General features: G+C 46.5%; 1 protein-coding gene across 2 annotated transcripts in view; it reads right to left on the bottom strand.

Moving 5' to 3' along the window:
* Window positions 1-1441: 1441 nt before the first annotated feature.
* Window positions 1442-25865, bottom strand: part of GPR173 (G protein-coupled receptor 173) — a 30457-nt gene continuing 6033 nt past the window's right edge. For both annotated transcript variants that reach the window (XM_035288258.3, XM_002762900.6), the window contains one exon: window positions 1442-4467. In XM_035288258.3, the coding sequence (XP_035144149.1) occupies window positions 3249-4370 (1122 nt within the window). In that variant the 5' untranslated portion in view covers window positions 4371-4467 and the 3' untranslated portion in view covers window positions 1442-3248. The remainder of the gene's footprint in view (window positions 4468-25865) is intronic.

The raw sequence follows: 25865 nt of genomic DNA, 5'->3' as shown, positions 1-25865 counted from the left end.
TATTTTAAGATTTTTCCTTTTAAACCAGAGATAGATGGTCTTTTGTGAGGCATGGTGGTGGAGGGCTAGCTTTGGTGCTGGGATTCACATCATGAGTGTGCCCCTCATTTTTTAACCTTAACCAAATCACTGCCTCTCTCTGAGTTTCAGTTTTCTCTCCCCTAAATTAGGCATCCCTAAAGAAAGGTGTAGGTAACTTCCCATTGCAGCCTTGTAGCAGAGCAGAGAAAGAGAGTAGACCTAGGGATCCATCATCAGGGGAATGGATAAGAAAAATGCGATATATGTTTAAGATGGACCACTGGAATGAATTAGATCTATATACGGCAACATGGCTGGATCTCTCAAAGACAGATGTTGAGTGAAAAAAGAAACAGAACAAGATTTATAGTACAATACTGTGTATGTAAATTAAAACACACAGCAATACCATATATTTTTCACAGATACACATATGTAAATAAACACATGAACGGTGGATTGGAAGGACATATGTTAAATACACGAGAGTGGGTGCTTATGTAGGGGGCAGGGAGGATGGGATCAGGAATGGATGATGAAGGGGACAAAACTGAAATAAAAAAAGAATAAAAGGGCCTCACATGGACTAATGATGACACAGTGTGCCAAGAACTGAGGAGTATGGTCAATTCAATTCTGTGCACCTGAGAGATTAAATAGTAAATTAACTGAGTGTCTAGGGAGCAGGCTGGCTGGGTAGATTTCTGGACTTGGGTTTTTTGCCCGTGACATCCCTCCCTCTAAATTTGGTCAAAGCTGACCAAAGTCCTAGCTGCATACAGTGGCCCCTAGGAAGGGCTCCCACCCCAGACTGAGCAGTCCTTCCAGAAGCCATTACTTTGTTGGGGGCATTTCCTAACCCCATTAGTTTCCCTCACATTTGATCTCCAATTTCCAGTCCCCATTCTCCATGGTGGTACCTTGTTTGAGTTTGAAAAGGAGACTGAGCTGAGATGGGGCTACAGGCTTGTGAGGAGATAAGGTTCTCAAGTACCCCGACCCTAGCCCTCCCATGCTCAGAGCCTGGGCCAACGGAGGCCCATTTTGTGAGATGGGAATCTACCCTCTTACTACCTACCTATGTACGGTTTTTAAGATCCATCTCTTGACCACTCTACTTCCTACCATGGGCACATACTCTAGTTTGTCTCCTCAACTGTGTGTGATGTGTTTGTGTGTGTGTGTGTGCATGCACATGCTGTATATGTCCCCACATACAGGCATTTGCTTACATGTGTGTACCAGGCAAATTTTCCTCAGGAGTGCCTCCCCACACAAAGTCACACAGACACACACTATCACTCAATCATGTCTCTCCACATGTGATCACACAGGATGCATGCACACAGACACCACACGCGCGCGCGCACACACACACACACACACACACACACACACACAGAGTCAGAAAGAGAAAACATCCAATATAGCATTGTTCATTTCAGTTTTTCCATTTACAAAATCCAATGGTGAATCCAGGCAGTTAGAAAAAAGAAATGGAGGAAAACCCTCCTGAATGTACCCTATTTACCCCCCACCCCCTTGGTCTTCCCACCCCACTCCCTTGGAAAGGCACCCCCATCACTATCGCTGAGAGAACAGCTCCCCCACTCCTGGCCTCTCAGCCACTCTGGCCTGCCTTTCCAGGGTCACTCTGCTGCCAGGCTCATTAATGTCTCTCCTGCCTAGAGTGCCCTCCCCATTCTGTATGGACCAGGCTTCCCCAGTTCTGGGACTCTCTTGGGGTAGGGAGGCAGTTTAGGACAGGGACTTTTATAAAGAAGGGAAAGAAGGGTGGATAAATACAGATTCCGGCCCCACAGAAAGTGAGAGGGGGACAGAGAGCCTGGGTTAAGACCAGGCCAAAGAGTGCCAGCTTGGCTCACCAATCCACAGAACAGGCCTCAAAGTAAGCCTAGAGTGGACTCTACCCCAGGGAGGGAGGCTTGGATATCCCGCCTGGAGAATCTGGCTGCAGTCTGCCCCACTTTGGGTGTAGGTAAGGGTGGGGGAAGGAAGGGGAAGGAGGGTTGTTGGGAAGAAGTACGTTTGGGGCTCAGGGCCCAGTAGGCCAAAGGTTACTAAGGAGGGGCTTGAGGCCCCTGAGGCTTGAGGGGGACAAAAATAGGTCAGATAGGAATGGACTCAAGTCCACAGTGCCTTGGAGTTCATATCTCTATTGGTTACCAAGGCCCCAAACAAATTTTCATCTTCAGAAGAGTAGGGTACAATTCTGGGGTTGAATTCGGCTCTGACCCGTCTCTGTGGTCCAGCTACTCTGGGGAGTTCAGCTCCCTCCCTACACTTCCCTGGGGGGCTGCTCCTGCCTGTGTGGCACCCACATCAGTCCTAGTGGGGCTGGAGTGGATTTCCATCCTCAAGAAGAAGAGTTGGGGTCTGGGGATCCTGAAGGCAGCGTGAGAGAATGTGACCAGCATGAGAGAATGTGACCAAGTGTGACCATTCTTTTCAGCTCAAAGAGTTCAGCTCAAATCCTACTCTTCACCTAACCTGGGCCCGTCCTTGGGTCCCTTCTCCCTACTCCCCTGGCTTCTCCAACAGATGCACAAGAACCATTTGGGAGGTCTGGACACGGTGGGGATGGGGAGAAGACTGGGCTGGGGGCCAGGGTTGGCTGCAAACAACATTGCACACAACATAGCAATTAAACATCCCTGCTCCCTGGGAACCCAGCACCCTCTTTGGTCCGTCTTGTCAGCAGCCTTAGACCACTTTCTCTCTAAACATCTAGGCCTTGCTAAAGGACTTGCAAGGGAGGGTGCATGGGAGCAGAGGGGGCAATAAGAGCTCTGGAAGTCTATTTTACAGGACAAATTTCCCCTTCTGGACAGTGTCAGAAGGAGAGACATTAAAGTAAGAAAGCCTGTCTCCTCAACTGTTAGTAGAAAAACCTGCATTCTCAGTTTTCATTTCTTTTTCTGAATTGTCACTTCTGAGAGAGAGAGAGAGAATGAGATTGTAGAAGTGGAGAAGGAGTCAGTGGAGACAGGCCCCACAAAACTAAATATGCCTCTTTCCCAGTCCCTCGCCCAGTCCTCCATCCGTGGGAGGTGTTGGCAAAGGTGCCTAGATTATACAGGTGGTTTGAGGGGCTGGGGCTGGAGCTCAGAAAGGAGGGCTCCCGTGTGGGCCCCTACCCCTCCTTGCTGTTGGCCCCATCATGGTGGCCGTGACGTTCTCTCTGCCTGTCTGCCTACCAGCCTGCTTCACATGACACAGTAGGGTTCTCTGGGAGCTGGGGCACCTCCTGTGCCCCAGCAAGGGGCATGAGTCCTCAGGCACTTCTTGAGGTCCTTGTTGAGCAGGAAGCAGACAATCGGGTTGACGGCAGCTTGGGCGAAGCTCATCCAAACAGCAGTGGCCAGGTAGCGGTGGGGCACGGCACAGGCTTTCACAAACACTCGCCAGTAGCAGGCCACGATGTAGGGTGACCAGAGGAGCAGAAAGAGCAGTGTGATTGCGTAGAACATGCGGCCCAGCTGCTTTTCACCCTTGACCTCGTCCATGCCCAGCAGCCGCCGGCTGGCTGCATGCCCATTCTGCCGGATACCCAGCAGGGTTGGTGGCATGGGCCCACGGCCAAAGCCAGCGATCCAATTGGCAGCAGCCTGGCCAGTGGCCCCGGGACCATGGAATGTCCAGTTCTGGCTGATGGCTGGCACCATCTGCACTGGCTTCATCTTGCGGTGACGATACTCGAAGAGGAGCAGCTTGCCATAGACAGCATGTGTAGCTGCCATGAGCACAGCCAACATAAGCATGAAGCCCAGTGTGTCATTGGCCTTGAAGTAGCGATGCTCAAAGATGCACTGGTCCTCCTCCCGAATAAACTTGTAGGTGCCCACATCGAAGACAGGTGGGAAGGCCATGGCCACAGACAGGGTCCAGGCCATGCAGATGACAGCTGCGCATGTCCAGAGTGTCATGCGCTTGGCGTAGAAGCGGTGGTGGGCGATGGCCATGTAGCGGGTGACGCTGATGCAGAACAGCATGAAGGCCGCATGGAAGCAAAAGAGCACAGCCATAAAGGCCACAATCTTGCAGCTGAGTGCACTGAAAGTCCACGAAGAGCCGTGGCGCACAGAAGCCAGCACAAAGGGGAAGCAGACGGCAGAGCGTATGCCATCGGCCAGGCACAGGTCCAGCAGGAAGTAGTAAGGAGCCTTGTGCAGGGCACGCTCCTTGAGCACCAGCAGGGACAAGATGGCGTTGCCCGCCAGGCTGACACACATAATCAGTCCTAGCAGTACCAGCTTCACGTAAGCCGATGCGGATGGCGGGGACAGAGCGCCGCTCACCTCCTCAGGCTCTCCAGTGGTGTTGGCCATGCTGAGGGCCAGGGCCTACTGCCAACCCTATGGGATCAGCCAGTCCAGTACTCGATGGGCCCGGGGGGGCTCCATGAGTTGTCCTGCTACACTGCACCTGCAAATGGGGATGGGGGAGACACAGACACAGAGAAATAGAGAGATGAGGGCAGGAGAGAGACAGAGAGGGAGAAAAACATACAGGTGTGCAGAGACAAAGTGACAGAGAGAGAGAGAGAGAGAGAGAGAGAGAGAGAGAGAACAAAGATAGAGAAAAGAGGCAACCAAAATAAATGGATAGAGATTGACACAGAAGTGGAGGGGATGAGAAAGAGTGAGGAGAAAGAGAGGAGAGACAGACAGACAGACAGACAGACAGGAGAGAGACCGTGAGAAACAGATGTAAAGAAGAGGAAGAAACAGAAAGGGCAGGGTTAGTGTATCAATGAGCCCTCCCCACTTATGCCCTGGCTGGTGCCAGGCCCTGCCCCTGGACCACTCCTGCTCCTACCCACTCCTTGTTGGTGGATGAGGATGCTGCATTTCTCTGGATGTCCTTGGTTACCTGTTTCCTCCAATGGTGGGTCTGTGGGGCGGGGATGTTGGTGCGGCTCTTCTCCCCCTTTCCAAAGCGCTACAGTTGTGTTCAGACTTTTTTCTACTGCCACCCATAGTAAAAAAATACATTTTACATCCCAACCCGCTCCACATACATGCATGCACACACACAGCTCAACCAAAAGTTTCACAAAACAATACTGATCCTATATGCAATGTACCCCATTTGTTTTTATTCTATTTCATGTGTTCTTAAAATGCTGGTACCACTCATTTAATTGATTTCTTTATTTCTGATCAGGAATGTGTTTAGTATGCTCGAGGAACGGTAGGAAGACGAGTGCGGCAGGAACAGTGAGAGCAAGGGAGACAGGGGTGGGAGGTGAGGTCGCACAGGTATCTTGGGGCCAGATTGTGTAGGGCTGTGGGCCACGATGAGGACTTTTTGATTTTTATTTTAGGTGAGGAGGCAAATATATGTGAATATAAAATGCATATTCATTCATACACTGAAAAAATATTGATTAAGCATCTGCTGTGTGCCAGGCACTTTTCTAGGTATTGGGGATACAGCTGTAAACTAGACAGATAAAGATCCCGGCCCTTGTGGAACCGACATTCTGGATAATAAAGAAGAGACACGGGTGAAGTACAGTATGTCAGATGATGACAAGTTCCTAAGAATAAACATAAAAGAGGGAAGGAAGATAGGAAGTGCTAGGGGTGGCGAAGGTGCTGCAGTTTTAGATGAGGTGGACAGGGGAGGCTTCACGAAGGAGGTGTCATCTGAGCAAAGACCTAAGAGAGGTGAGAGAGTGAGTCACGCGGATATCTGGGGGAAGAGAAGTCCAGGTAGGGGGAACAGCCAGAACAAAGGCCCCGAGGTGGGACTCTACATGGCATGTTTGAGGAAAAGCAATCAGGCCACTGTGGGTGGAACACAGTGAGTCAGGGGAACGTGGTGGGAGGCGAGGTCAGAAAGGTAGTGAGGCCAGATCAAGGAGACTATGGTGAGGGGTTTTTCCTCTGAATGAGATGGGAGTCATGGGAAGATTCTGAGCAGAGGCCAGATGTGGTATGATGTAGGATGTAACAGAATCCCACTTGCTGTTGTGAAGAGCAGAGGTCGTGTGGAGTGCAGGTAGAAGTAGGGAGACTACTCAGAGGCCCCTCTAGGGGACATTTTGGAAATTTGTATAGGAGCATTTTTGATGGCCACAATGCTGGGGTATAGGGCATTCTTCTGACATTTAGGAGTCAGGGGGAGGATGTTGGCCATTCAGTGATATGGGGGACAGTCCCACGTAGCCAACATGTCCTACATCCTCTAGGACTTTGGACTTTTAGGTAAGTGAACCCAGAATCATTATCTGTCACCTGCAGCAATCCAGGTGACAGGATTTACAGGACAGGAGTTACAGACTCACTGACTCTCCTCTGAAGGAACACTACATAGCACATCATGGTAGGCTCTCAGTGACAATCTGTCAAATGAATTGATTGAGGGATTAAATGGGCTGGGGCTGTGGGTCAGAGAGGGCGCCCTGGAGACATCCAGGCAGGATTCCCTGCAAGAGCGGTCTGGGGAGTATATCTGGCGGTGAGAGCAGCAAAGCAAAGCTGGGGGGAAAGAGGAGAGCCCCGGGAGTGTGGGGATGTGACGAGTTAACAGTGTAGGTCCCAGAGGGAAGGCAGTGAAGCAGCCGGGCAGAAACTGGGGAAACTCAGGATGATTGTTGGAGCTGGGGCTGGGCTGGGATTGGATTGTGGGGTGGAACTTGAGTGGATATCTTCCTACTCCTTCCCTCACAGGAAAAATCTCCCCTCTGCACGGCTTTCCAGCTCAATCCAGCCTGGCCTGCCACAGCCACCTAGGGCTCGGCTCCTTTTTTTTGTTTGTTTTTTAAAATAGAGTCTTGCTCTGTCGCCCAGGCTGAAATGCAGTGGCACAATCTCGGCTCACTGCAACCTCGGTCTTCTGGATTCAAGTGATTCTCGTGCCTCAGCCTCCCAACTAGCTGGGATTACAGGCACATGTGCCACCATGCCCGGCTTATTTTTAGTAGAGACGAGGTTTCATCATGTTGGCCAGGCTGGTCTCCAACTCGTAACCTAAATGATTTGCCTGCCTCGGCCTCCCAAATTGTTGGGATTACAGGTGTGAGCCACTGCACCCGAGCCAGACTTTTTGATGGCACCCTGAAATCTCAGAACTATGGGACAGCCTGCAGGTGAGTGTCAACATTCACTCTCTCTCTCTCTCTCTCTCCTTTACCTTGAGGGGAGGCAGGGGGAAAGGGATAGAGACAGAGAAACTGAATGTAAGAGAGAGGCAAGAGAGAGACAGAAGGAGAGAGAGGTGTGTGTAACAGAGATGGAGACATAGGAGGGAGAAAGAGACAGAGAGACAAACCGAGAAAGGGGAGAAAGCCTTACACACAGAGAGGAAGAGGGACAGAAAGTGAAGGAAGGGTGAAAATGAGAGTGAGAAAAAAGAGGCAGAGACACACACAGAAACAAGCACACCAGAAATAGAGACAGAGAGCGCGCAAGAGAGAGAAAAGAACAGGGAGAGAGAGATAAAGAGGGCTAACGCCAGGAAAGAAAGAAAAATAGAGACGGGGCGAGGTGGGGCAGAGATAAGAGAGGGGAGCTAGAGAGACAGAGACAGAAATAATGAAGGAGACAGAGAGGGAGACACGGAGAGCCACACTAAGACTGAGAAGGTGGATAATATGTAGCCCTGAGTCTCAGTGAAAACAGCTAAAGATAAAACAAAAATCCCCACATCCCCCCCCAAACAATAGCAGCAAACAAAACCCTGGTGGCTCCGAGAAAGCTGGAGAGATTTTACAAACAAGTGAGGAGAGGGTTCTCCTTGGCGGACTGGCAGCCTCAGCTAGGGCCCAGCTGAGGCTCAGGACGCGTGCGAACACAGAACACACACACACCTGCTCGAGCCCGGACACCTGCACACTCCCTACCCCCGTAAACGGTCTACTGCTGTGGTCACCTGTGGACAGCAACCCGCTCTTGCATGAGGAACGCGTGCGCTCGCGTGTAACAAACACACATACGCACACACGCTTGCGCGTGCACACACTCACACACATAGGCACACACGCACACGGAGGCGGAGGTACAGCTAGCACTCTGCCGCGTTCACACAGGTACATAGTGTACCTTCTCCAAGCGCCAGTGCTTCGTCCTCAGCAAAGACGTTACTGCCCTCTAGGGGACATTTTGGAAATTTGTGTAGGAGCATTTTTGACGGCCACAATGCTGGGGGTGTAGGGTGTCCTTCCGATATTTAGGAGCCAGGGGGAGGATGTTGGCCGTCCAGTGACATGGGGAACAGTCCCACGCAGCCAACATGTCCTGCATCCTTTAGGACTCTGGACTTTTAGGTAAGTGAACCTAGAATCTAACTATTTCACAGATAAAAACCATTTTTTTCCCTCTTGATTTTAACATACCCCGAATTATCCAGGAACATGGCTGTCAGGTAAGTAAAGAGGAGGCTGTACTTTGGTTTGGGATGAGCTTTCCTTAGAGTTGTTGACTATTTCAGAAAATACCCCTAAGGCCTGTGCCTGTCATTTTCCCGCACGTCCAGCATTTGATGGGTCCCCTTCTCCTAAATCCATATTAACCAGTGTAAGACATTGGGAGAGTCTAATTACTTCCTCGAATCTCCTGGGGAGTATCATGCCCAAGCATTTACATATTGAAATACAAATTGTTTTCTTATAAATCATTTTCCTTTTATTTCTTATTTGTACTATAGTTAATACAATATGGATATTGTATAAAATACTATATGGGTTTTCTTTTTAAATTACATGTGCAGAGGTCTGGGCATGGTGGCTCACGCCAGTAATCCCAGCACTTTGGGAGGCCGAGGCAGGTGGACCACCCGAGGTCAGGCGTTCAAGACCAGCCTGGCCAACATGGTGAAATCCTGTCTCTACTAAAAATACAAAATTAGCTGGGTGTGGTGGCACGCATCTGTAATCTCAGCTACTTGGGAGGCTGAGGCAGGAGAATCACTTGAACCTGGGATGCGGAGGTTGCAGTGAGCCAAGATCACGCCATTGCACTCCAGCCTGGGCAAAAAGAGTGAAACTCCATCTCAAAAAAAAAAAAAACCATATGCAGAGAGATTATATTATCTAAGAACTTCATTTCCAGACACTAAAAGGGTGTTACAAAGTATCTGTTACATGAAAGAGGGCACTGGGTATGAGAGGGCTGAGAATTGTTCACATACACAGACACACTCACACACTCATTCACACACACATACACACACGCAATGGCCCACAAAACGACCTTTATAACTCCCCTAACACACATATAGATGAACGAGATCTCAAACACTGACAGATAGGTACACACGAGCAAACTTACATATACTTTCACTCACACAGACATATATATACTCATTGACTCAATATAGCTGATTATTCAAATCCTCTCACATATTCAGACACAACACAGATATGCACAAAGCTGTATATTGATATTTTTACATATATAAACACTGTCACAATATTAACGCTCAGATTCAAAGTTACTTACATATGCCAGCAGGCTGACATGCACTTGAACCCTACCACGCGTGTGTATACACACACACACACACACAAGTATAGTACATAGAATCCCCCTCAGAGACCTATGGATATATATGCACTGAGAAAAAAGCAGGCAAGTAAAAAACTGCTCACATATTCGCACATGCTCTAACACAAAGACAGATTCAAACTCTCTCACATAGGTGTGTTCACCAACACAAGTATGTATATCCTGGTATATGTACACACACACACACCCATTCACATATACACTCCCACCCGTGAACAGACATAACAGCTCCAACACACACACACAGAAGCACACTCATACACTTTAGCAATATGCAAACAAACACAAAGATAAAAATTCCATATTGTACATATACACACTCTTGCACACAAAGACAAGCACACATGGGCAAATGTGTACACATATAACCTTGCTCACACACAGATACACTTAACTGATATACACATCCTGCAACAGGTATACCCCTAGAGCCAAACCCGTTCATATGCAGAGACCAGCTAACTGTTGCACTTATAGGTGGACAAATGAGCAGGGCTGCCCGGCTGATAGGCTCCTGCCACAGCAGAGGGCTGGAGCAAGAATGGCTCCAGAGCAGCCATGTGCAAAGGGAAGTGGTAACTTTTCAGCACTTCCCCTTGAAAGATCCCAAATAGTATGATTATTACTTTGCTAGCTGTTTATCATCAGTGGTTTTGGGGTTTGACCTATACCTATATGGACGATGTTTGTTTTTCTTTTCTGTTTTAAGAGGCAAGGTTGGCTGGGCACAGTAGCTCACGCCTGTAATCCTAGCACTTTGGGAGGCCAAAGCAGGTGGATCCCTTGAGGCCAGGAATTCGAGACCAGCCTGGCCAATGTGGTGAAACCCTGTCGCTACTAAAAATACAAAAATTAGCTGGGTATGGTGGTGGGTGCCTGTAATCCCAGCTACTCTGAAGGCTGAGGCAGGAGAATTGCTTGAACCTGGGAGGTGGAGATTGCAGTGAGCTGAGATCATGCCACTGCACTCCAGCCTGGGTGACAGAGCAAGACTCCAGTTCAAAAACAAAACAAAGACAAGGTCTCGCTCAGTCACCCAGGCTGGAGTGCAGTGGTGTAATCACAGCTCACTGCAGCCTTGAACTCCTGGGCTCAAGCAATCTTGCCTCAGCCTCTCAAGGTGCTGGGATTACAAGCCTGAGCCACCACGTCTAGACTTCATTTTTGAAATCTGTTTATTTATACAGGGTCTCACTCTGTCACCCAGGCTGGAGTGCAGTTGCATGAACTCAACCTCCTGGGCTCAACCAGTCCTCCTGCTTCAGCCTCCAGAGTAGCTGGGACATGTGCCACCATGCCCGGCTAGTTTTTAAAGTTTTTTTGTAGAGATGCAGTCTCACTATGTTGCCCAGGCTAGTCTCAAACTTTTGGGGTCAAGAAGTCCTCCTGCCTCAGCCTCCCAAAATCTTGGGATTACAGGCATGAGCCACTGCACTCCGCCTGTTTTTCTTTTAATTTTATTTTGTTCTTATTTTGCCACAATTTTTTCTTCTACAAAAATAGAAGAGCTGGCCGGGCGCAGTGGCTCATGCCTGTAATCCCAGCATTTTAGGAGGCTGAGGAGGGCAGATCACGAGGTCAGGAGTTTGAGACTAGCCTGACCAACATGATGAAACCCTATCTCTACTAAAAATACAAAAATTAGCTGGGCGTGGTGATGGGCGCCTCTAGTCCCAGCTACTCAGGAGGCTGAGGCAGGAGAATTGCTTGAACCCAGGAGGCGGAGGACGCAGTAAGCTGAGATCGCGCACTGCACTACAGCCTAGGCAACAGAGTGAGGCTCCATCTCAAAATAAAAATAGGCGTGTCTCATCACAAAGAAATAGAGAAAAAAATAAAAGTGTTGTATGATTGTTGCTATGTGGACTGTTACATAGCATCAGGTGTTTCTAAAGAGAATAGAATTATTTTATTTTAGTGATTGTTACTTCTTTATAATAAAAAAACTTTTTATCATAGAGCATTTCAAACATTAAAAAGTAGAGAGAATACTGTAATGAACCTTAGTGGATCCATTGCCCAGACTCACCAATTACCAACTCATAGCTTGTCTCATTTTGCCTCTTAACCCTACCCACTTCCCTCACTCCCAGTATTCTGAAGCATATCTGTTATACCATTTCATCCTTAAGTATTTCAGTGTCTACTCTTAAAAGATCAGGACTCTTTTAAAAAGATTACAACAATATAATTTTTATCATTTATTGGTTTATTTATTGATTTGCTTGTAATTGGTATTTGATACTAAAAATCAGCCAAATCTGATTCTTGGTGAGATTTCATACTTATTATTTTTACATAAAAATGTTTGTCAATAAATCAATGAAGCCTAACAATAGTTTAATTGAATTGCTTTATGGCTTTGTTTCAGAGTGTTACTTTCTTAAGAAAGCAGAGAAACATCAGTTTTCAGAAGTCACAGATGTCTGCTGACCCCTTCAATAGAAAGATATGGAATTTTTAAAGCATCTGGCTGTGCAAACTGAGAAACTGGGATGTTTGTTTTGTTTTTGAGACGGAGTCTTACTCTGTCACCCAGGCTGGAGTGCAGTGGCATGATCTTGGCTCACTGCAACCTCTGAGTCCCTGGTTCATGCAGTTCTCCAGCCTCAGCCTCCCTGGTAGCTGGGGCTAGAGGCATGCGCCACCATGCCCACCTAATGTTTGTATTTTTAGTTGAGACAGGATTTTACATGTTGGCCAGGATGGTCCCCATCTCCTGACCTTATGATCCGTCCACCTCGGCCTCCCAAAGTGCTGGGATTACAGGCATGACCCACCACGCCCAGCCAAACTGGGATCTTTTATGAGATGGGTTGGAACATTTTTAGCTGGAGCTCAACCAGCTAGTGACAGGATTACATGATTAAGAAGTAAAGCTAAGATGCCCTCCACCCCAGGAGAATTTCACAGGTTAGCAGTGTGCAGGGAAATTATCCACACTATTTTTGGGACCAATGAGGTAAAGGGAATAGGAAAGGGGCCATTTTCAAGTATTTCTGTTAGGAGACATACTGATGACAGGTCAGATTACATTGAGATGACACTAACTTAGATGTTCAATCAGAAGGGTTTTCTTTTCTTTTTTTTGAGACAGAGTCTCACTTTGTCACCAGGTATCAGGCTGGAGTGCAGTGGTGTGATCTCGGCTCACTGCAACCTCTGCCTCCTGGGTTCAAGCAATGCTCCTGCCTCAGCCTCCCGAGTAACTGTCACTACAGGCACACACCACCATGCCGAGCTATTTTTTGTATTTTTAGTAGAGACAGGTTTTCACCATGTTGACCAAGATGGTCTTGATCTCTTGGCCTCATGATCCCCTCGCCTCAGCCTCCCAAAGTGCTGGGGTTACAGGCGTGAGCCACCGCGCCCAGCCCAGAAGGGTTTTATTTTCTATCCATGCATTATGGATGTTGACACTGCATAGTTTACAGTACTAGTTAGAAACTTGAAGTACAAGAAGCACCCACATAAACTAAGGTTGAAATATTCACAGTGACACATGAATATTTTGAAATACTGTGGAAACTCTGCATAAGTCTGTGGACAGATGCTGCTGTTCACAACAGCAATTTGTTCAGAAAACGCTGAGATTCATTTACTGAGGAGCCCTCACCTGCAAGTTTATCTGTAGGTCTTATTTCCCACAGTAAATTATGCCAGATGAATGTAATTAAATCTAAGACATTTCCCACCTGCCTTTCGGCTTTCTGTAAAGAACTGGGATCACACCATTCCCTGTTGTTTTAAATCTAAGTGTTTAGAGTTTTGGTTTAAAAAAAAGTACGAGGCAAAAGAAACATGGCAACATTTCTTTGTGAGTGCTTCTCCTTTTTCAGATTCGATGTTTACTGGCTTCAACAAATGGCTTTTCTTTGGCACATTAATAAAGTTGCATCAAAAATTTTAAAGACACTAAAGAATAGATTGGAGTGTACTGATAGAGTCTATGGATTTGAAGCAAAACTTCAACTTAGGAGATGGAAAGTCAAGTATGGTTCCCTGGGTGATGTTTACTTGGTGTTGCAGTTTGAATACTAAAGAAGACTTATTAGGGTAAGTAGAGCAATGCCTGCATTCACTTGGGGGAAAAGCTTCATCATTATTTTAAGGTACTCAAAATGAAAATTTTCTGTTGCATTTGGTTTGTGAGAATTTATTTGTTTATTTAGGAAACAGGGTCTTGCTCTGTCACCCAGGCTGGAGTGCAGTGAGGTGATCATGGTTCATTGCAGCCTCGACCTCCTGGGCTCAAGCAATCCTCCCACCTCAGCCTCCTGAGTAGCTGAGATCACAGGCACGCGCCATCATGCCCAACCAATTTTTGGTAGAGATGAGGTTTCGCATGTTGCCCAGGTTTGTATCAAACTCCTAGGCTTAAGCAATCCTCTCACCTCAGCCTCCCAAAGTGCTGGGATTACAGGCATAAGCCACCGCAACTGGCCTGCATTTGTTACAAGAAATTTCAACATCATATTTGATTGAAAGAAAAGAAAGAGGGCCGAGTGCAGTGGCTCACACCTGTAATTCCAGCACTTTGGGAGGCTGAGGCAGGCAGATCACGAGGTCAGGAGTTCGAGACCAGTCTGGCCAATATGGTGAAACCCCCATCTCTACTAAAAATACAAAAATTAGCTGGGTGTGGTGGCGCATGCCTGTAGTCTCAGTTACTCGGGAGGCTGAGGTAGGAGAATCGCTTGAACCCAGGAGCAGAGGTTGCAGTGAGCCAAGATCATGCCACTGCAATCCAGCCTGGGCAACAGCAGAGTGAAACTCTGTCTCCAAAAAAAAGAAAGAAAGAAAACAGGTGCTAGATTTAAAAAAGAATCCTCCCTTTGAAGCACAAAATTCAAACATTGCAAATAATCCAAATTCTGATTATTTGTTGAGAAAAGAGTTTTTAACCCGATAAAAACTCTGTGACCATTTGCAGCAACCAACTTATGCCAGCAGTTTCCTGTTGATGGTGACTACCAAAAGATAGAAAAGATCATGTAGGAATTTCAAGCACAAAACCTTAGTCTCTGCCTGGCTCTGGCAAGAACAAGAGAATTATACAAGGGAGGTGGAAAAGGAAGGCACAAATAAGCAGTTGTTCCATTTCTTAAGAAAAGTTGGTATGGTGTGAAAGTACCAGCCATACTTAACACTAGAAAATGCACCTCATACTTCTGAGAAACCAAAATGTTATCTGATGACCCCAAAGTGTGTGTTTTTGAGGTCAGCTCTGCTGACCTGTAGAAACATGCAGCTACATTTGATACATTCAAGCTAATTACTGAGGACATTAGGTCAAACATCATGCTGTGCCTAAACAGTCTCTATGGAATGTGTCTTACCTTCAACAACATGTTTTCCAAGATTAAAAAGTGGCAGGCCACAATGGAAGTTTATATCTGTGTCAAAATTACCAATTGTTACTTGCTTCATTTCTTTTGTTTGAGCTTTCACCAATAACTTGATGTAGAAGATCTATGCTCAGCACCAGTGGATTTACCAAATCAAGATTAAAATGACCATAAATGAATCAAAGAATCATAAAATAAATCAAAGCAATCATGACTTGATTGGAAGTGGGCATGGATACTGACCACTACAAATTCACATTAGTGAATTTAAGTTATGGTCTGCTGTGGTTTGATTGTGTCCCCTAAAGTTCCTGTGTTAAAAACTTAATCCCCAAAGCAACAGTGTTGAGAGATGGGACCTTTAAGGGGTAATGAAGTTATGAGGGCTCTTCCTTCATAAATGGATTAATACTATTATCACAGGAGTGATAACCAATTATTATGTTGGTTATCACAGAAATGGGTTCCTGATAAAAGGATGAGTTCTACCCACTTCCCTTCTCTTTTTGTCATGTGCACATACTCTCTTGCCCTTTTGCCTTCCACCATGGGATGATGCAGCAAGAAGGCTCTCACCAGATGTAGCCACATGATCGTGGGCATCCTGCCTCCAAAATGATAAAAAGTAAATAAAATCTCTGTTTTTTTTGTTGTTGTTGTTGTTGAGACAGAGTGCTGCTCTGTCACCCAGGCTGGAGTGCAGTGGCGTAATCTAGGCTTGCTGCACCTCTGCCTCCCGGGTTCAAGTGATTCTTGTGCCTCAGCTTCCCAAGTACCTGGGACTACAGGTGCCTGCCACCAGGATGCCCAGCTAACTTTTGTATTTTTAGTAGAGATGCGGTTTTACCATGTTGGCCAGGCTGATCTTGAACTCCAGACCTCAAGCAATCCTCCCACCTTGGCCTAACAAGGTGCTGGGATTACAGGAATGAGCCACTGCGCCTGGCCTAAAATCTGTTCTTTATAAATTACCCAGTCTCAGATAAATTCCTCAGTAGTACAAAATGGACAAAGAAGATAGGTGCCAAGAATGGGGCTGTTGCTGTAATGCCTGAAAATGTGGAAGTGGCTTTGGAACTGGGTAATGGGTAGAGGTAGAAAGAATATGGAGGAGCAGGCTAGAAAAAGCCTGTAATGCCATTAATAGAGGATTAAGGGTGATTTTGGTGAGGTCTCAGAAGAAGACAAGTGCTACAGGGAGAGCCTAAACCTCCTTAGGCATTACTTAAGTGACCATGATCAGTTCAGCAGTTCATGTGTTAAAAATGTAACCCCCAAGTGGTTCTGATCATGACCCCTTAAGTAATCCCTAAGAAGATTTACACTCCTTAGCTTTATTTCTAATCCCATGATCAGAAATATGGATGGCAAAGGCCATTTTGATGAGTTCTCAGATGGAAATGAGAAATGGTATTGGAAACTGGAATAAGAGCCACCTTTGTTATATGTGTGCAAAGATTTGGCAGAATTGTGTGCATGTCCTAGGACTTTGTGGAAGGCAGAATTTAAGAATCATGAACTAGGAAATATAGCAGAAAAAATAAGCAGCAAAATGTTTAAGCTGCTGCATTACTACTTTGGGCTATATATAGCAAAATGAGAAAAAAATGATTTTAAAACAAAATTTATAATTAAAAGAGAAGCTGAACAGAAAGATTTGGAAAACTCTCAGCCTGACCATGTAAAAAATTCAAAAGCGTATTGGGGAGTGAATACTAAGGGTGTGGCCAAAAGACTGCTAAAGAGACTTATAGGGATAGAAGGAAGCCAGGTTCTATTCAGAGGCCTTTGAGGCAAGCTAGGAGCTTGAGGGCAAGGTTTCTAGATAGGTACCCCTAGGACTTCAGCATTTGCTGTCCTGTGCCACCTGGGACTCTGCTCCTTCTATTTTGGAGCAGCACCCCTTGGCTGCCCCTGCTGTGGCTCAAGCAGGCGCAGGTACACCTCAACTTGCTGCTCCAGAAGGTAAAACCTGTAAACCTTGGTGGTGTCCACATGGTGCTAATTCTGCAGGCTCACAGAATGCAAGAGTTGTGGAACCATGGCTTCCTTTGTCTAGATTTCAAAGAACCAGGCAGAGACTTGTCATAGGGATGGAGCCACTGCAGAGGGCTCCCACTAAAGCAACACTTAGTGAAACCGTGGGAGTGGGGCAGTCCCAAGACCACAGAAATATAGGACCACAAATATGCAACTCCAGCCTCGGAAGGCTGGAGGTATGAGACTTCAACCCATAAGAGCTGCTGGGTGGACTGAGCCTAGCAAAGCCATAGGGGCAGGGCTGCTCAAGGCCCTGGGGGCCCAGCCCAGCACTAGTGTGCCCAGTATGCAGGACACAGAGTCAAAGGAGATCATTTTCCAGCTTTAAGACTTAAGGTTGGCTGGGCATGGCAATCCCAGCACTTTGAGAGGCTGAGGTGGGTGGATCGCTTAAGCCCAGGAGTTCGAGACCAGACTGGGCAATATGGTGAAATCTCATCTCTACAAAAACTTGGGGGCTGAGGTGAGAGGATAGCTTGAGCCCAGGAGGTTGAGGCTGCAGTGAGCTGTGGGGCTGTGATCATGTCACTGCACTCAAGCCTGGGTGACAGAGAGCGAGAGCTTAACTTAAAAAATAAAAAAAGACAATTTTGTTTTCCCTGTTGGGTTTTGAACTTACTTGGGACCAGTTACCGCTTTCTTCTTGCCTACTTCTCCCTTTTGGAATGGGAATGTCTATCCTATGCCTGTCCCACCATTGTATTTTGGAAGGATGTAATTTGCTAATTTCATAAGCTCACATCTGGAGAGAAATTTGCCTCAGGATGAATTGCACCTGGAGTCTCTCCTGTCTGATTCAGATGGGACTCTGGACTTTGGATTTTTGAGTTGGTGCTGGAATGAGTCAAGGCGTTGGGGCTATTGGAATGAAACAGCCCCAAAGCCTTGACTTTGAGACGTGAGAAAGACACGGATTTTGGGAGTCAAGGAAGAATGCTATGGCTTGAATGTGTCCCCCAAAGTTCGCGTGTTGGAAACCTAACCCCCAATGCAGCAGTGTTGAGAAGTGAGACCTTTAAGAGGTGATGAGGTAATGAGAGCTCTGCACTTATAAACGGATTAATCCTGTTTTTGTGGGAGTGGGTTACTATCGTAGGAAGGGTTCCTGATAAACAGATGACTTCAGTTCCCTTCTCTCTCTCTCTCTTTTTTTCTCTCATGCGAAAGCATGTTATCTTGCCCTTCTGCCCTCCACTGGGATGACGCAGGAAGGAGGCCCTTGCTAGATGCATGCCCTTCAACCTTGGACTTCCTAGCCTCCAGAACTGTAAGAAAGAAATCTCTGCTTGTTAAAAATTACCCAGTCTCAAGTATTCTGTTAGAGAAGCACAAAACAGACTAAGACATGTTTCTAGAAGTGAGCTCAAGTGTGTCATAAAAAAACTGAAAAGATTTCATTTGAAAGTTGTATACAAATTAAATATTTAATAACTCCCTTAAAACTGTGCATTTTAATTTTTCTTCCCATAATTGTATAATATGAAGAAAATGTAAGAAATTCCTTTTCACCCAACTCTAGTACCCCTAAACCATCTTCAGTTTACTCCAGTGTGCCATAAAATATTTCACTTTCTCTGTGTGCCAGGTTGTGAATGCCCTAACACATTTACATCTAGTCACATTACATAGAAACACTAGCACATACAGACAGATATGGGGACATGTGTACATGGAAATTCGAATTTGCACTCACATTCAGACCACCCAATAAGCACAATGAGACACTCATATACAGACACATACATCCGTCCTCAATTGCACAGAAACAGCTAGGCATGCATGTAGATACCCACACGCCAGCAAATTGCTCAAAGATATACACATATACAATAGACAGATGTAACTATGTAACTGCCTTTCTATAGAAATACAGACCTATAGTCTCAGACTGTATAGACACTTCCAGAGGAGGATGGTGACATTTTTGCTCCCTTTTTGGGGTTAACCATATACCATTTTGTACATCAGTTATGCACAGCCAAAGAGGGGTGGGGGGCATGGGGCAGGGGTGAAGGGCTGTAGGGGCACCCCAGCAAAAAATTCTAACTTTTTGTTAGTAATTAATCCCCTTTCCAGCCGGGTGCAGTGGCTCATGCCTGTAATCTCAGCACTTTGGGAGGCTGAGGCGGGCAGATCACCTGAGGTCAGGAGTTCAAGACCAGCCTGACCAACATGGAGAAACCCCATCGCTACTAAAAATACAAAATTAGCTGGGCATGGTGTTACATGCCTGTAATCCCAGCTACTCTAGAGGCTGAGGCAGGAGAATCGCTTGAACCTGGGAGGTAGAGGTTGCGGTGAGCCAAGATCACACCATTGCACTCCATCCGGGGTGATGAGAGCAAAACTCTGTCTCAAAAAAAAAATAGTTAATCCCCTTCCCACTGTGGTTTCTGTTGTCTTTTTTTTTTTTTTTTTTTTTTTTTTAAGATGGAGTCTCGTTCTTGTTGCCCACGCTGGAGTGCAATGGTGCGACCTCGGCTTACTGCAACCTCCACCTCCTGGGTTCAAGCTTCCCTCCACACACACAGGGGACTTCTCTAGGCCTCATTGTCCTTAATGCCTCTGTCAGGGATCATGAGCAGCTCTATGGGTGTGGTTTGAAAATTTCTGGATGAACCTACACACAGGATGATAAAATGTTTCATTTTACAAAATTGCTGGAGGGAGAAAGAGAGAAAAGAGCGATGACTATGTGGGCCAGGTGTCAGTTGATGTTTCCAGAATCTTCATATTTCTTTTTTCTTTTCTTTTCTTTTTTTTTTTTTTTTTTTTTTTTTTGTTGAGACGGAGTCTCGTTCCTGTTGCCCACGCTGGAGTGCAATGGTGCGACCTCGGCTTACTGCAACCTCCACCTCCTGGGTTCAAGCTTTCCTCCACACACACAGGGGACTTCTCTAGGCTTCATTATCCTTAATGCCTCTGTCAGGGATCATGAGCAGCTCTATGGGTGTGGTTTGAAAATCTCTGGATGAACCTACACACGGGATGATAAAATGTTTCTTTTTTTTTTTTTTTGAGACGGAGTTTCGCTCTTGTTACCCAGGCTGGAATGCAATGGCGCGATTCACCGCAACCTCCGCCTCCTGGGTTCAGGCAATTCTCCTGCCTCAGCCTCCTGAGTAGCTGGGATTACAGGCAGACGCCACCGTGCCCAGCTAATTTTTTTTGTAATTTTTAGTAGAGACGGGGTTTCACCATGTTTACCAGGATGGTCTCTATCTGCCGACCTCGTGATCCACCCACCTCGGCCTCCCAAAATGCTGGGATTACAGGCTTGAGCCACCGCGCCCGGCCGATAAAATGTTTCATTTTACAAAATTGCTGGAGGGAGAAAGAGAGAAAAGAGCGATGACTATGCGGGCCAGGTGTCAGTTGATATTTCCAGAATCTTCATATTTCTTTTTTCTTTTCTTTCTTTCTTTTTTTTTTTTTTTTGAGACGGAGTCTTGCTGTGTCGCCCAGGCTGGAGGGCAGTGGAGCAATCTTGGCTCACTGCAACTTCTGCCTCCTGGGTTCAAGTGATTCTCCTCCCTCAGCCTCCCAAATAGCTGGGATTACAGGCACCCGCCATCTTACCCAGCTAATTTTTTGTATTTTTAATAGAAACAAGATTTCGCCATGTTGGCCAGGCTGGTCACGAACTCCTGACCTCAGGTGATTTGCCTGCCTCGGCCTCCCAAAGTGCTGGAATTACAGGTGTGAGCCACCATGCCAGGCCATCATTTTTTTAATTAAAAAAAATATTTTTGGACGTGTATATATATATACTTTTTTTTTTTTTTTCTGAGAGGGACTTGCTCTGTTACCCAGGCTGGAGTACAGTGGCAAGATCTTGGTTCACTGCAGCCTTGAGCTCCCAGGCTCAAGGGATCCTCCCACTTCAGCCTCCCAAGTAGTTGGGACTACAGGCATCTGCCACCGTGCCTGGCTAATTTTTCTATTTTTTGTAGTGATAGGTTCTGGGTTTTTTTGTTTTTGTTTTTGGAGGCATGGTCTCACTTTGTCACCCAGACTGGAGTATAGTGTTGTGATCATGGCTCACCGCAGCCTCAAACGCCTGGGCTCAAGTGATTCTCCCACCTCAGCCTCCCAAATAGCTGGGACTATAAGTGCACCCATCACACCTGGCTAATTTTTCTATTTTTTGTAGAGATGGGGTTTCTCCATGTCGCCCAGGCTAGTCTCAAACTCCTGGGTTCAAGCAATCCGCCCACTTTGACCTCTCAAAATGCTAAGATTACAGGTGTGAGTCACTACACCTGTCCTAAACCATATTTTATTTTAAATAAAGTAATGGGCCTTTAATCTTACGCAGCTGAATTACTGATTATATATTGGTTGAGCTGATTTAAGAGTTTAAAAAATTGTGTTTAACAAAAATTAGCCAGGCGTGGAGGCGGACGTTGCAGTGAGTTAAGATCGTGCCACTGCACTCCAGCTTGGGCGGCAGAGCGAAACCCAGTCTCCCAAAGAAAAAAATTGTATTGAGAGTTTTAGTTTTTAAATTCAAAGACTTCTTAATAGTTTTTCTTCTACAAAAAAAAAAAAAAAAGAAATACAGGCCTAGACAGAGATGCATTCACCATTCACATAGGCACTTATAGACATACATACATACGAACCAAATTACATGATCCTACACACAGATACAGTCTTACATGCACAAACATAAGAAGACATAGGTCAAGTCCTGCTCACATCCTATAAATCCAGGCCCTCCCATGTCCCACCCCACTGGCTTTTACACTAAGAGATTAAAACCCACTATATTGTTACACAAAGTTACTCTCACAAATCTGCCCTGGAACACATCCATATACAGACATACTCACACATACAAGCACATGGCTCAGCCTCACTGCTACACACACACAAAGGCAAGCAGGCATGTAGAGCAATGCAGACTCACAAATACACACCCACATAGCCACTGAGGTTTATGAATACAGAGAGACCCTCAGATGCACACACCCATTCACACCTACAGATATACCCACACATCCCAGATACACATATCCTGATACACGGCCATATAGACACTAGCACTTTACACACATGTACACACACACACGCACCTGGATCATCACATGTAAACCTGGATACCAACTTTCTGACATTTATAGGCACTCCCAACATACATACATATACATACTGACCTTTAGAAACCTGTTTACATGGGCAGATAAAAACACACTGGCATGCACACAGATAGAAGCATGCTTACATGTGCAGACACACCAGCAATGCAGGTCACACCCACACTCAAAGACACTACACTACCACAGATACAGGCATGTGCACTCATACACCCAGATGTGTGTGCAGTGGGAAATATACACACGGGGCCAACCCCCTCCATTCACGCCCAGGACACATGCTATACACAGAAGTACAAACTCACTTTCGTGTACAAACACACTCAGATACACAAATGATATGCTCATTCTCTCACACATACATATAGACACAGATAATGGGGCAAACATGCACATAGAAACCCCATTCATACTTACAGATGGACACATATTGTTACACACTGGCATGGCTAATAATTATGGTAATACATAATGGTTTGTATGGAGCAGGGGACTCATTACATGCCAGGCACTGTTCTAAGTCCTTTCCTCCCCTCCCCTCCCCTCCCCTCCCCTCCCCTCCCCTCCCCTCCCCTCCCCTCCCCTCCCCTCCCCTCCCCTCCCCTCCCCTCCCCTCTCCTCTCCTTTCCTTTCCTTTCCTTCTTTTCTTTCTTTCTTTCTTCTTCTCTCTCTCTCTCGATGGAGTTTTGCTCTTGTCACCTAGGCTGGAGTGCAATGGCATAATCTTGGCTCACTGCAACCTCCACCTCCTGGGTTCAAGAGAGTCTCCTGCCTCAGCCTCCCAAGTAGCTGGGATTACAAGTGTGTGCCACCATGCCTGGCTAATTTTTGTATTTTTAGTAGAGACAAGATTTCACCATGTTGGTCATGCTGGTCTCAAACTCCTGACCTCAGGTGATCCGCCTTCCTAGGCCTCCTGAAGTGCTGGGATTACAGGTGTGAGCCACCGTGTCTGGCCTCTAAGTGCCTTTCATATAACTCACCCAATCCTCATCCTATGAGATAGGTAACAGTACTCGCACTTTTACAGATAAGACACTAGGGCATTTTTGTTTTTGAGACAGAGTTTCGCTCTTGTTGCCCAGGCTGGAGTGCAATCGCACGACCTCAACTCACTGCAACCTCCATTCCCAGGTTCAAGTGATTCTCCTTCCTCAGCCTCCCAAGTAGCTGGGATTACAGGCACGTGCCACCATGCCCGGCTAATTTTGTAGTTTTAGTAGAGATGGGGTTTCTCCATGTTGGTCAGGCTGGTCTCGAACTCCCAACCTCAGGTGATCTGCCCGCCTCAGCCTCCCAAAGTGCTGGGATTACAGGCATGAGCCCCCATGCCCGGCAACGACCTGGGGCTTTGTTGAACTTAGGTGACTTGCCCAAAGCCATACAGCTAATACATGGCAGAACTAAGATTAGAACACAAAGGCTGCCTCCTGAGACCTTGCAGATCCAATTTACATGTAGAAATACACTCCTGCATAAGTACAGATACACACCGCTCTAGCACAAGCACGTGTACACTCAATCCAGCTGATACACTCAGGTACAAATGGCCACATGCACCTAGTCACATACATAGATAAATATGGACATGTTCACATTTACAGACATTTCAGCAGAGATACATATGCCCTGGGAAGTACATACACATTCATACACATCCCCACAATCACACACCCTACCCAGACACACCCACACTATTGAAAACACACAAAACTGCCAGATATACTACCTAGACACACACACAGATACACCCACATTCTCAGACATATTCCTCATCCAAATACTCACACATGCTATCCTCACTCACATGCTGGCCACATACACATGTGGCCACATGCACATTCCCCAGATTCACTCACACTCACACACACTCCAACACACTCTCACACCACCCAGAGATGACACATCCTATTTAGATATACACATCTGATTCACAGCCATGTAGACATTCAGAGATAGACTGAGACCTGCTCACATCCTGCAGGTCTCTGTGGTCTTAGATACACCCCACACTCTCACATGCTCCAACTCAGATGTGCCCACATTCTCCTTGAACACATCTACTTTCAAACATATACCCAACACTGATACACCCACACCCTCTCACACAAATTCCATCTAAATACATCCATCCTCATATACACACATCTCAAATGCACTAACACGCACACGCCCTCCACACTTACACAAACTCCCAATTCAGTACACCCAAACTCACAGACATCACACAGATACACTCAAACTTGTACCCCACTCCAACTCAGAGCCCTCATAACTGAACCAGGCGCATCTGCAGTCTCTCTCTCACACACACAGTATTAAGACACACCCACAATGACACACACACCTTCCAAAGGCACTACACTTACCCACACCGTACCCAAGTACTCACATAAATTCCCAAGCCAAATACATCCACACACAGACACACACATCACTCTCATACATACACACACACACACACACACACACACACACTCTCTCTCTCTCTCTCTCTTCAAATAAATTCCCACTCTCAAAGCCCCACCCAGACACATCCACCCTCTCATACATCATCATCCATATTCATCCCATATAGACCATGGAGATCCACTCAAAGGCACACTCACCACCCAGGTACAACTATATCCACACACACATCCCACCTGGACATATCCAACTCTCACACATGCCATCCAGGTGCACCTCTGCACACGTCCCACTCTTCAGATCTACCCATGCTCTCATCTCCTCCACACCACCCACAGGTGCCCACACTCCATCCACACTTCCCACTCAGCTGTACCCCTAACTCTCTTTCACACACCCCATCCAGTTATACACATTGACACCCACACCCAAGTATATATACGCCCACACTCTCCACCCAGATACAGCCAAAGCTCTCACCACACACCATCCAGACATACCTTTCTACACACTCCATCCCCCAAATATGCTCGTGCTCACTCACCCACCATCCGGATACACCCACATTAAAACCCACTCCACCCCCAACGCATCCACACACTGTCTTACAGCCCAAATGTACCTACACACTTTCTCTTCACACACCAGCCCGATACACCCACACCTCACATGCACCTATATTCTGATACACTCCCCCACTACCTCCACACTCACTTCCAATCCAGTTAAACCCAAATTCTCACACCCCATCCAGATAAACATACATGCTCTTCCCACCAGAGACATTCACGCTCACACCCCTACCACACTCAGAAACACTCCCACTCTCTTATACACAAACACAATCTAGACCCCCAAATCTCTCTTAATCACCAGCAGTCAGATCTACTCACACTCTACACACACAATGCAGATACATCCATACTGTCTCACACACACCACCCATACACACACTCCATAGACACCCCCAATTACATACGCCCCACCCTCACCCAGACTTGCCCAAATTCTCTTTCTCATGCACACCATCACTATACACCCTATCACACACTTTCATTGCCTTGATACACTTGTGCTCTCACTTATTGATACATCATCCAGATACAATCACGCTTAGGTCTCCCTGACCCCAATGCACCCATACTCCCTCATATATATGCTCCACCCAGAAAACACCCACACTCTTTTACACAATACAGATACAGCCACATCAGCAAACACATAAACCACCCAGATACCCCTCACCCTATGTCACCATCCAGGTAAACCCATACTCACACACCCCTCAAATATACACATCCTCACATATATCCCCAACCCAACTCTCACTTATATCTTCCTCCACTCACACAGGCCACTTTACATGCAACCACACTCACCACCCACTCCCAAACACACCCAAATGCCTCACATGC

The sequence above is a fragment of the Callithrix jacchus genome, chromosome X (genome assembly GCF_049354715.1).
Source record: "Callithrix jacchus isolate 240 chromosome X, calJac240_pri, whole genome shotgun sequence".
Lineage (NCBI taxonomy): Eukaryota > Metazoa > Chordata > Mammalia > Primates > Cebidae > Callithrix > Callithrix jacchus.
The sequence above is the reverse complement of the archived record's forward strand: the minus strand, read 5'-3'. Positions and strand labels throughout refer to the sequence as shown.